Source organism: Phascolarctos cinereus, unplaced genomic scaffold, assembly GCF_003287225.1.
Source record: "Phascolarctos cinereus isolate Bilbo 61053 unplaced genomic scaffold, phaCin_HiC Scaffold_5;HRSCAF=322, whole genome shotgun sequence".
Lineage (NCBI taxonomy): Eukaryota > Metazoa > Chordata > Mammalia > Diprotodontia > Phascolarctidae > Phascolarctos > Phascolarctos cinereus.
Genome location: NW_027555958.1, coordinates 221389540 through 221402106, shown reverse-complemented (window position 1 = coordinate 221402106; position 12567 = coordinate 221389540). Strand labels below are relative to the sequence as shown.

The following is a 12567-nucleotide window of genomic DNA, read 5'->3' as shown; positions in this document are numbered from 1 at the left end:
GGCAATATCATTATTTATTAATTAAGACATCATCATTGCAAACTACATCTCCTGATCCATATTCCATTCCCCCACACAGGATTGAAACTTACCATCTGTAGCATGTTTGCAGCAGGGGGTGAGGCTTGTGCTCGCAGAGCATTGTGCTTGTCCACTATTTCATGTTGAATTTCTTCATGTTCAGTTGATAGAGATTCAAAGGATACACTCTATGGGGAAAAAATGAGAAGAGAGATCTCACCAAGGTTAATCCTCAAAACTGAATATTCTTTCCAATTCTTTCCAATCCGATTCATTAAAATATTTTAAAAAGTTATTTTATTAAGTTATTATAAAATGTCTCAAATAGCATAGATTTTCTTATTCTTTGTCATAGAAAACTTGTAAAATAGGAAAATATAATTTAAAACTCCAAGATATCATTAGCTAATGTTATGAGCTCCAAGATAGGCTAAGCAGATGCAAAATAGAATCATAGCATCCTAGATCCAGAAAAAATATCCTTGTTTCATGTAAAAAACTTCTAAGTCACAGATAGGCTTAGCTGAAATAAATTCAGAAAGATAAATATCTACCATATTATTAACATCTTTCACCACATGGGCTCTTCACTAAAATATTTAAGATAAGTTTCCACCAACCACTTCTGTTGAACAGTATTCATGCTTGGCCTGTGCTGCAATTTACTTTCAATCTAGGGTTTTATCAAGTTCAAGGGCTAATATTAAGTAGCAAGTACAAAACACCTACTATGAATTTATTGAAAGAAGCAGCATGGAATAATGGAAGGAGAGCTGCCCTTATAAGACAGGATTATACGTGTTCAAGCCTTGATTCTGACATTTACTTGCTGTGTGACCTTGGCCAATTCATTTATACTTTATGAGACTGAGTTGCAGAGCAGGTGCTCACCTGAATTGGTAAAGGGATTTCCTCACAGGTGTTTCCAATACAAATGGAATCACAAGTCTGGTCTCTTTCCCTATGATATTATGTTGGTACAGTGGTTTAAAACCATTGACATAAATTCTAAAGAGAAAATATAAGTGACATTTCTTTCTGTCATTCATGGAACATTATCCTTGGATAGAACATGGCTAATTCTATGTATCTGCCTGTCCTAACCTTAAGAATATAAACTCCATTGATGAAACAGATGGTCATTTGGCACTGGTGACCAAGTTTGTGTCCCAGGTAAGATACATAAAGTTCCACTTCATAAAAGATCATAAGGTCAGGAAATGTAGAAAGTCATAGAAGATCATAAGGTCAGGAGATGTAGAAAAAAAGTGAGGAGGGAGGGCTCCTGAACATTAGGGGAGGTATAGGGGTAATAAAGGACATGCAGAGACTGGGTTTTATAGAGGAATTCCTTATTTACGAAGCAACAGAAATGATTCTGGGACTGGGACTGGGACTGTCTTTATTCTCATCCATTTAATAAAACTTTAAATGGCAGAGAAATGTTGACACTCAGAATCAAATACCTCATTTTTAGTGAACTTATTTGTTCAACTCCCTTAGTCTTATCATTATTCCCAAGGTAATGATAATCTATGATATGCAATTAAGTCCCTATTAGTACAAATAACAATCTTGTGAAGTGATTTCATTATTCATTATATTCACCACATTTTCATTGGTTTATAATTAATTATCATATTTTATATAATTAAAACTTCAAGTAATACAATATATACAACTATTTCAGGTCATTTGTTACACTAAAAATGACCAGCTGCATCTCAATTGAACTCATTTGTAATCACTGAATATTTAGGATATTGAAAGTAATACAATATATTGAATATAAAATATCTGAAGTAATTATAGGATGTTAGTGTCCTCATTTACTTACTAGCTGTGTGAGCCTAGGAAAATAACAACCTCTGTCAGCCTTTATTTCCTGGACATCTGTGTAACAGGAGTAATGACTACATCTGCAGCCTAGGGTTGTTGTGAAGATAAAATTGTATACACACATACACACATTATATATAATTTGGTTTTGAGTTATTTGACTATACTTGAACTCATTGGGATTTTCTTGGCAAGGATACTGGAGTGGTTTGCCCTTTCCTTCTCTAGCTTATTTTATAGACGAAGAAATTGAAACTAAGTGATTTGCCCAGTGTCATACAGCTGGCATCTGAGGCTGGATTTAAATTCATGAAGACAAATCTTCCTGATTATAAGACCAGTGCTCAATCCACTGTGTCACCTAGCTGCCAGTTATATGTAAAGTGCTTAAAAAACCTTAAAATGCTTTATAAATGTTAACTATAAGCAATTGCTTCTGGCCCTGGACTAACCTGGCCATAAGACCTAGAACTGAGAAAATGTAAGGTGAGAAAAGCACCATGACAAGTGAATGAATTAGTGATTTATTTAGCACTTATTATATGAAAAGCACTGGCCAAGAGGTGGTGATACAGATATAAATCACCTTTAAGTTTGTAGTTATTTGTCTGGAAGACAAGACCAATACCATTGGCACTAACTCCAGTCAATGATCTTCACCTGTAGTCATTCAAACAACAGCTTGGTGAAAAAGAGACTTAGGGCATTAGAAAGATGGGATAGATGTAGAAGACAAGTATGAAAGAATTGAGAAAATGTATGGAAAGAAAATGAAAGGAATCATTGACATCTAACTTTGTGTCTCTTTATCCATAAAATCATAAGAATACATGTTCTATGGATTAATGTCTTGCACCTAAAGTAAGCTTAGATATGAAAGTTTAGGGTATATTATATAGAAATGATATTTCCTGGAAGGCTCACTTAGCCAGGCATGGGAAAATTCCTAGCATGATGGAAGGAAGTTATTGAGCGATTAGTCATACCTGTGCATCACCATAAGACGGGAGCAGTATGGCAGTTAAGGAAAGCAGCACAGGTAGTAAAATCATTGCTGAAAAACAAAACCAAAAGCATGTAAAATTCTGTCCTTGCCATCATCATTAGCATCACCATCATCATCACAAAGATTAGTGTTTTGTCAGATTAGCAGGAAGTAGTGGAAAGAATGCTTGACCTGATATCATGAATTCAAAATCAGGCTCAGAAACTTAGTAGCAGTATGACCCTAGGAAGTCTCTTAGTCTCATTCTTAACTATCATCATCATCATCATCATCACCACCACCACCACCACCAAACTGATTCTAACATGGCTATCTCAGTTTCTTCAACTACAAAATGGAAAATGGGAATAAAAATATTTTCATTTCCCACCTCACATAATTTGCACCAAAACTATGAAGAAAGGACTTTGTAAGTGAAGTGTTAGAGAAATGAGCTATGCTTTCAAGAATATTATGGGGTTTTTTTGAAAACATAATTACAACATGTACCAACTCATGAGATCAAGTGTTTATTCTCTTGATTACTTGGCATGTCAAGTAGGCCAGTGCTTCCTTTTATTGATCCTAGACTCACCTGGAGCAAGCTCATGATAGTTCCATTGAAATCTAATATTCTAATGTTCGGTGAACTTATTCATCCCCTTCTTTGATCATTTTCTCTTTCTACTTTTGTTATCAGTACTGAATGATTTTAATCTTTTCAGTATATCTTTAAATGACAGCATTCCATCCTATTCTCCCTGCCAGACACATGGACACAGACACACAGAGACAAATAGATAAACACATAACAACAATCATAACACATACACACACACACACACACACACACATACACACACACACACACACACACACAGAAAGCATTCTCCAGTTTTTTCCTATCTCATTTGAGCTATAGTGACCAACCTGGATGATATGCAGCTTTCCAGTTACAAACACACCATGGTCTTATACAAGGGTATGGTAATTTTTAAAATATAATTTCTAATTCTGTTAGTACATGGTGTCTGGCATTTGCTGGCACCTAGAAGTGCTGTAGCACCTGGGGATTAAGTAGAAAGTTAAGCAGTGAATGGTGAAGCTTAAAAGAGTTAGTTCAATGGAAAGTAAAGTGATCAGGGCTAATTACACATGGAATCGAGGTTTGGAGAACTAGAAGAGAGAAAAAAGAGAAATCTATATAGGGAAAAACAAGAAGGAGAGGTTTTAGGGAGGGAACTGGGAAGGCATATTTGCTTGCTTGACTAGAACTGAGGGTGGTTTTAAAGGAATGAACTTAGCTAGAGTTTGAATTCTTATTCAGGAATCAGGAGAATAGATGACTGTGATGGCTCTTCCACTTCTGAGATTCTATGATTCTGTGACCAGGAAGGCCTTGATAACCCAGAGAGAGGAGTTGATATAGTAGAAAAGAGGGGGCCATTGAATGTTTTGAACAGAAGATTGATATAATGAGCTACCGAAGCAGACAAAAAAAATGGCCACTTGCTGGGGACTTCATAAGGGTGATTCACTGTCAACGTAAAGTTTTGATTAGATGACCTTCATGGTCTTATCTGAGATTCTTTGAACCATCTACTGCAGTTGGTGTCAAACTCAAATGGAAACAGATTCCTAAAGGCCACATGTTGACTTAACTAAAGACACAAATTAACATTATGTTCGGTTTTTATTTATTTTTGTTAAACATTTTATTGTATTTTATTCTGGTTCTGCCCACACTAGGGAGTTTTGCAGGCTGTTTGTGGCATTTGTGGTGGCCAGGCCAGTGGTTTGATGCCTCTACAGGGTTTCCCATAAGCCTTTGTACCTTTAAATTACTTTTTTCCCCTTTTTAATTCAAGAAATACAATTTAATAAATACTTACTAAACGCTGTGCTCAGAGGATTTTATTGCCCACTAGGGAGATACAAAGGAGATACAAGATGTGTCTTCTTGGAGCCACTCTTCCAGTAGAGACGGTTTATTTAGTCCATTTACAATGTCATCTTTGGGAGTCAACTATACTGATATTCTCTCCCACCACCTCCGCCCACCCTTTCTCACCATCAGGAAAGAGAATGAAGGTGTTAGGGCTGTGTTCCTTCCCTCAAGCTAGATGGAGTGTTGTACAGTGCCACTTCTACCACACATACAGTGTCCTGTCCTGGTGTCCTGTCTTGCAGCCTCTATTCCTTAGTTCTCTGACCTGGCACCAGTCGTTCAGAGCTTTGCAGCCCTGATGCTACAACGTTGTCTACCCTGGCTCTAGGCTCTGCTGATGTAACAAGATTTTTTGACCTCATTTCTAAACTCTGCTGGTGCAACAAAATTGTCTACCCTGACACCCCCAATACCAGCAGTTAAGGCATTAGCCATGCTGGTGCTACAGGGTTGTGGCTCCTGATAGACCTCTACTCCTAAACCAATCTGCCTGGCTGCCTGCTGCAGCTGGGTAATTTCTGCAGTCTTGGAGCTGTGATTTCACAGCCCTGGAAAGAGGGAGGGAGCACTATGCTATGGGCTGGGTTATGTTGTAAATCTAGTTATTTCCTTGGATCTGCTAACTATAGTCTTGCTGCTGATAGCATGAGAGACGGGGAGAGGTTGTGCTGAGGGAGTTTCAGTGTCATTTTTTTAAACTTTCTTTTGGATTCTTGATATTCTAGACAAAGGAGAAAGCTGGAGTTGCTTTACTTTTAATGTATAATTTCTATATTGGAAAGATTTAAGAGGTTATGAGGATCAAAGAAAATGTCTAGTCCACCTTATTGCTCACATGACATTTTTTTATACTCTTATAAAGCAGGAGCCCTTTATCTGGGGTCCATATTTTTAAAAAAATAATTATTTTAACATCATTATTTCCTTTTTGATCCTATTTATTTTATTTCATATATTAAATTAGGATTCTAAACAGTGGTCCACTTCCCTAAATTTCCAAAAGGGCTCATGATGTGAAAATGTTAGGAGCTCATGTTTTTGTCTACCATAGTGGATTATACATATACATACATATGTATGTATACACACACACACATATAAACATACATGTATATACACATATATCAATAAATTCTCCTCCCCCCATTCCCTACTGAAACAAAATATTTTATTATATTTATTTAAATAAGATGAAAAGAAAGGAAAGATCCCTTAAAAATAGGATCTTTGAGGATTTATTGTCCAAGAAAGGGGAATTTCTTTACAGGAATCCCCACTGCTTCTCTGAGACTTCTGCTGTTTTTTAAAAATCTTTTTTTTTTTTTGCCATTTGCTGTCTAATACATCATCTTATGTTTGTTGAGACAATGTGATATCATGGAAACAGCACTGGTCCTAGACTAGCCATACCTGAGTTTGAAACCTAATTGTGGCACTTACTAGCTGTTTCTTCAGTTTCTTCAGCTTAAATTCAAATGATAGTGCTAATGTAATTAGAGCCCCCAAACCATGTATGGGACTCTCTCCTCATTGGTGGAGATCTATGTCTTGCACCTGTATGAGGTGTAGGTGGAGTTAATAAGAGCAGGCTTGTTGAGTTTTTCTAGACTCATAGTCCCGAGAGAAAAGATACATGGAATCCTAATCTCTCTTTATGTCTATTAAGGGAGAAAAAGACTCTCTTCAAACTGGATCAGATTTCAGAAAGAGACTAGATTTCTCTTTTCCACTCTCACCAACACTGTCCAACTCTCAGGCAGGTGCAGGGCATTAAAAAACCAACATGTAGAGAAGTTGGCAACCTCTATCCTGTCAGTTCCTTCCTAGAATCTTTTTATTTCGTTATGGACCCCAAGAAGAGGTTGGAATCCACAGAACATTTCTCTCAAGGCTGGAGGCCATAAGAACCCAAAGAGCCCGAAGAGACCAGATCTCTCTTCTCCCAGCTCTCACCAACTTAGCTTACTCTTCACACAGGTGTGGGACATTATTCTCCACAAATGAGAAGAGATTCTTGTAATAATGGGCTTTGGGACTTGGGTTACATCTGTATGATCTGGGAAACAGACTGGAGTCATAGAAAGAGTTTAAACTTGAAATCAGAAGAGATATATTTGGAATCCCATTTCTAATACTTATTAAATTGTGTGACTACAGGCAAAAGACAACTTCTTCAAGGCTCAAATTCATTTAGAAAATAGTAATAAAAATACCTATACTGCCTTCTTCACAGGGTTATTGTGAAAAACATATGAAATAATTTATAAAAACACAGTTGCAAATCATAAAGAACTCTATAAATACCAGAGAAGATTACTAAAGTGCTCTATAAAGTTGAGTTATTATTCCCCATGTGTGGTCATGGTACTAAATCCTCATTTTAGGGATGATAAAATTGAAATCAGGCAGCTAGGTGGTCCAGTGAATAGAGCATTAGGCCTGCAGTAGGGAAAACTCGTCTTCTTGAGTTCAAATCTGGCCTCCAAAATGTACTAGTTGTATGACCCTGTAGAAGTCATTTAACCCTGTTTGCTTCAGTTTCCTCATTTGTAAAATGAACTGGAGAAGGAAAAGGCTTTGTTCCAGTTACTATACCAAGAAAACCCCAAATGGAGTCACAAACAGTCGGACACCACTGACATGACTGAACAACAACAACAAAACTGAAATCCCAAGAGACTGGCACACTAGTTATAACTAGTTAACTACTTAGAGTTATGACCAAGAACCAAATTTAAATGTCTCGATGATTAGCCCAGGTTTTTTTTTGTTTTTATTTCTTCTCTACCTCCCCCAGCAGTTCAAACTACCATTCCATTTCCCATTCACCAGGAACAAAATTCTGCTTGAAAATTCATTTTTTTTTCACTAGCCTCAGCAGAGGGAGAGGGAACACCCACACATATTACTTTCTTTTGACTTACATAATTATTTTTCTGCTCTGCTATAATTCCAATGAAGCCATGCATAGCATTAAACCAACTGTGCATTTAAAGGCCAGTATTAGATGGAAGTAGACAAACAGCTAATGTTTGTGATATTAATTAGGAAATATCTGTCACCCACAATGTGCTACAGCAGTGTTAACCCTGGAAGGAAAAAGATTCCTTTTCTTATGGAAATAGAAGCTATGATGAACACAATCCTTAATTCTGTAAGAGTGTCAGGCAGCATGGAATCTTCTAGGGTAGTATCTCTAGCTTAATTTGATAGACTGAATCCTGTTGTCCCTTACATATGAGAATCATCAATAGAAGTGAACGGCAGCTTTGTTCACTAAAGGGCATTTCAACCCTGCCTTCTTGTTTATTTTATATCAGGACACACTTAGCTAAGGGTGGAGTGGGAATGTAGAACCCTAATTGATTTTTTTTTCTCCAAAATTTAAGGAATGTTAGCTAAGTACTAAGAACTAACATTCTATAACTTTATATTTTTTTTTGAAATTTGAGTTTTTGATATTTCATTAACAACAATAACTAGTGTTTAAAATTCCTTAAGGTTTAAAGAGCTCTCTCTCTCTTTCTCTTTCTCTTTCTCTCTCTCTATCTATATATATATATGTATGTATATATATGTATATGTATATACATATATACGTATATATGTATACGTATATATGTATATACATATATATGTATATATGTATGTGTGTATACATAAACACACACACACACACACATACACATATGTGAAAGATGCACTGTGCCAAAGCAGAAAATATTATCTCTGGACTGGGAATCAGGAGATCTGGGTTCTAGCCCTAACTATAATCATGGACAATTTACCTATTCTCTCTACGCCTCACTTTTCTTTCTGTGAAAGAAATGATAATTGTATGATCTCTGACACCTCTTCTGAATTTGTCATTCTATAATATCTATGTGAAAGAAAAGAGAAGAAAAAACTATGAGATAAAGAGGATAGGAGGAGGAGGAAATATGTAGGAAGAAGGAGGGAAAAAATTAAAACACATTAAGAAATGTCTGGATACAAATGAAATCCCCAAATACTGACATCCATACCATCCAGCCCTCTTGGCTTCTCGCTGTCTCTCATGTCATCACCAATCCTTTAATCCTGAAAGCGTAATGTAATGAAAAGAAATTTTGTTCCTGCCCTTGACATTTTCCAGTGTCATGGTATTTTATGTCACTTAATCTCTGACTCTCAATTTCCTTATCTATAAAATAGTAATGATAACATAATACTTGATCTACTTACCTCATAGGATTATTATAGGATGATCGTCTCGTACTTTTTGAGGTCCAATGTAAATATGAGACATTATAATAACTAAATTAATGAACATGAGTTACTAAGTAATTCTATTTGATAATAAAATAACCATGTTTAATCACTGATACACATATGCATTGATTGTACTTAATGCAAAATAATTATCTTTATTAACATTGTTACTCAATTGATTAAATTGATAAATACAGGCTATTATTCACATCCCTATATAATACTGATTAACTTACACAATTTTAAATCCTTCTTCATACTGCTCAGCATCTAATATTCTCTATTTGAGAAAGTCTATTCTCCTCATCACTTCACAGCTGGCAAATCTTACTGCTTTTACACCCATAACATCCCATAATAGACAATAAAGTAATATCAATACTAAATATATACATGTGCTAAATGACATAGTATCAAAATTCTTAAAAGAAAAGTTAAATGAATTACAGGAGCAAACAAAAAATAAGCCTGTACTAGTGAGAAACCTCAATTTTCCTCTCTCAGAGCTAGATAAAACTAATCATAAAATACATAATGAAAAAGTTAAGGAGATGAATAGAATCTACAAAAATTAAATATGATAGACCTCTAGAGAAAACTGAATAGGAATAAGGAGGAGTATATCTTTTTCTCAGCTATACATGGCACTTACACAAAAATTGACTATGTACAGGGCATAAAAACCTCAAATGCAGAAAAGCATAAATATTAAATTCATCCTTTTCAGACTAAAATGAAATAAAAATTGCATTCAATAAAGCACCCAGGAAGCACAGATTAAAATTTAATTGGAAACTAATCTAATCCTAACAAATGAGTGTGTCAAAGAACAAATCACAGAAATAATAATTTCCTTAAAGAGAATGACAACAAGACAACATACCAAAATTTCTAGGATGCCACCAAAGCAATACTTAGGGGAGATTTTTTGTCTCTAAATGTGTACAGCAATAAAAGAGAGAAAGAACAGACTAATAAGTTAAGCATGCAGCTACAAAAGCCAGAACAAGAATGAATTGAAATTTACCTCTTTGAACCAATTTAGATGAGAGTAAAGTTCAAGCATTGATTCCCAACTTCCCTGACTCATCATTCTCCCTCCCCACTCTAAAAACTCTTCCTTGCATGTCTCTTTTACATGAGAAAAAATTCCCCATTCTTCCTCTCCATTACCCCTTCTCTCTGGATATCTCTCTTTCTTAGCCATACATTTAAATCCTTTAAATCATTCTAATAGACTCACTCACCCAACCTTTGTCTAGGTAGAATTTTTTTTTTGTAATTGCAAAGAATTGGAAATTGATGGGATGCTCATCAATTGGGGAATGGCTGAGCAAGTTGTGATACATGACTGTGATGAAATACTACTATGCTATAAGAAATGATGAGCAAATATCCACATCTAGAGAAAGAGCTATGAAGTCTACAGATTGAAGCATACTATTCGTTCTTTTATTTTTCTGTTTTGTTTCTTCTTTCTTGTGGTTCCCCCTATTGGTTCTAATTCTTTACATATAACTATTGTGAAAATATGTTTAATATGAATGTATATGTAGAGCCTATATCAGATTACATACCATCTTCAGGAAGGAAGTGGAGAGGGAGGGAGAGAAAATTTAAAACTCAAAAGCTTATAGAAGCGAATGCTGAAAACTAAAAATAAATTAATTAATAATAAAAAAGAAATTATATAAAAAAGAAATGATGAGCAGAATAGTGTCAAAAAACTCTCAGAAGTTTTTGTCTTTTTTTTTTACCTATATAGGTAAAATACTTTCAATATTTTATTTTTTCATTTATGTGCAAAAACAATTTTTAACATTTGTTTTTAAAAATTTTGAATTTAAAATTCTCTCCCTTCTTCCCTGCTCCCTATCCCCAGGACAGCAAGCAATTTATTGTTTAACATATGCAGTCATGTGAAACACATTTCCATATTAGTCATGTTGTGGAAGAAAATACAGACCCTTCAAAAAATAAAATTTTAAAAAAGGTAAAAAAAGTATGCTTGAGGGTAGCTAGGTGGCACAGTAGATAACGCACTGGCCCTGGAGTCAGGATGACCTGAGTTCAAACCTGACCGCAAACCCTTGACATTTACTAGCTGTGTGACTCTGGGCAAGTCACTTAATCCCATTACCTAGCAAAAAACAAACAAACAAAAAAGTATGTTTTTATCTGCATTCAGACTCCATCAGTTCCTTTTCTGGAAATGGATAGCAGTTTTCAATATCAGACCTTTAGGACTGTCTTGGATCATTGCATTGCTCAGAATAGCTGTCATTCTTAGTTGATCATTATACAATATTACTGTTACTGTGTATGCTGTTCTGGTTCTGCTCACTTCACTTTGCATCAGTTAATGTCTTTCCAGGTTTTTCTGAAATCATCTATTTCATATGGCACAATAGTATTCCATCACAAGCATATGCCATAACTTGTTCAGCCATTCCTCAATTAGTAGTCATTCCTTCAGTTTCCAAGTCTTTGCCAACACAAAAAGAGCTTCTATAAATATTTTTTTGCAAATCTAGGTCAATTTCCTTTTTAAAAAAGTCTCTTTGGAATACAGATCTAGTAGCAGTATTGTTGATTCAAAGGGTATGCATGGTTTTATAGTCCTTTGGGCATAGTTGCAAATTGCTGTCCAGAATGGTTGGATCAGTTCACAATTGAACCAGCAGTACATTAGTGCGTCAATTTTTCCACATGCCCTTCAACATTTGTCATTTCCCTTTTCTGTCATATTAGCCAACTTGAGAGGTATGAGGTGGTATCTCAAAATTGTTTTAATTTGCATTTTCTAATCAATAGTGATTTAAAGCATTTTAAAATATGACTATAGATAGCTTCGATTTCATCTCACAAGAGTTGTTTTAATTTGTATTTCTCTAGTCGATAGCATTTTTTTCATGTCTATACATAGCTTTGTGTTCTTCATCTGAGAAGTGCCTGTTCATATCCTTTAACTATTTATCAATTGGGTAATGACTTATATCCTTATAAATGTGACTCAGTTCTCTATATATTTGAGAAATGAGGCCTTTATCACAGAAACTTGCTGTAAAATTGTTTTTACAGTTATGATTATTGTGTATTACCCTGTATCCAATTTCCTACCCCCAATTCATCCTTCTTTCTGTCTCCTATCACTCCTGCTCTCCTCAAGTGTGTTTTTCTTCTGATCACCACCTATCCCAATCTACCTCCCTGCTATGAGCTCCACCCCCTTCTATCATCTCCTTTCCCTTTTACTTATCTGTAGAATAAGACAGATTTCTATACCCAGTTGTGTATGTCTATTATTCCCTCTTTGAGCCAATTCTAAACAGAGTACGGTTCAAGCATTATCTGCCAACCCTCATCTACACCTCACCGTAAAAACTCTTTTGATTCTCTTTTCTATGAGATAATTTAGCCTATTCTTCCTTTCCCTTCCCCCAACTCCCAGTGTATCTCTCTTTTTCACCCTTTAATTTAATTTTTTTAGATTTCATCCCATCATAGTCAACTTTCATCCATG

The 12567-nt window shown here is 35.4% G+C and overlaps 1 protein-coding gene across 4 annotated transcripts in view; it reads right to left on the bottom strand.

The window, feature by feature from the left end:
• The window catches only part of LOC110213587 (cysteine-rich secretory protein 3-like), an 82693-nt gene that overhangs the window by 27849 nt on the left and 42277 nt on the right, over positions 1 to 12567 (bottom strand). For 3 of the 4 annotated variants that reach the window (XM_020993960.2, XM_020993961.2, XM_020993959.2), the window contains 2 exons: positions 2847 to 2914; positions 93 to 209 (listed from right to left, as the gene is read on the bottom strand). In XM_020993960.2, the coding sequence (XP_020849619.1) occupies positions 93 to 209; positions 2847 to 2912 (183 nt within the window). In that variant the 5' untranslated portion in view covers positions 2913 to 2914. Of the gene's footprint in view, positions 1 to 92; positions 210 to 2846; positions 2915 to 8818; positions 8870 to 12567 lie in introns of those variants that run through there. The other variant, XM_020993958.2, reaches the window with a different exon arrangement.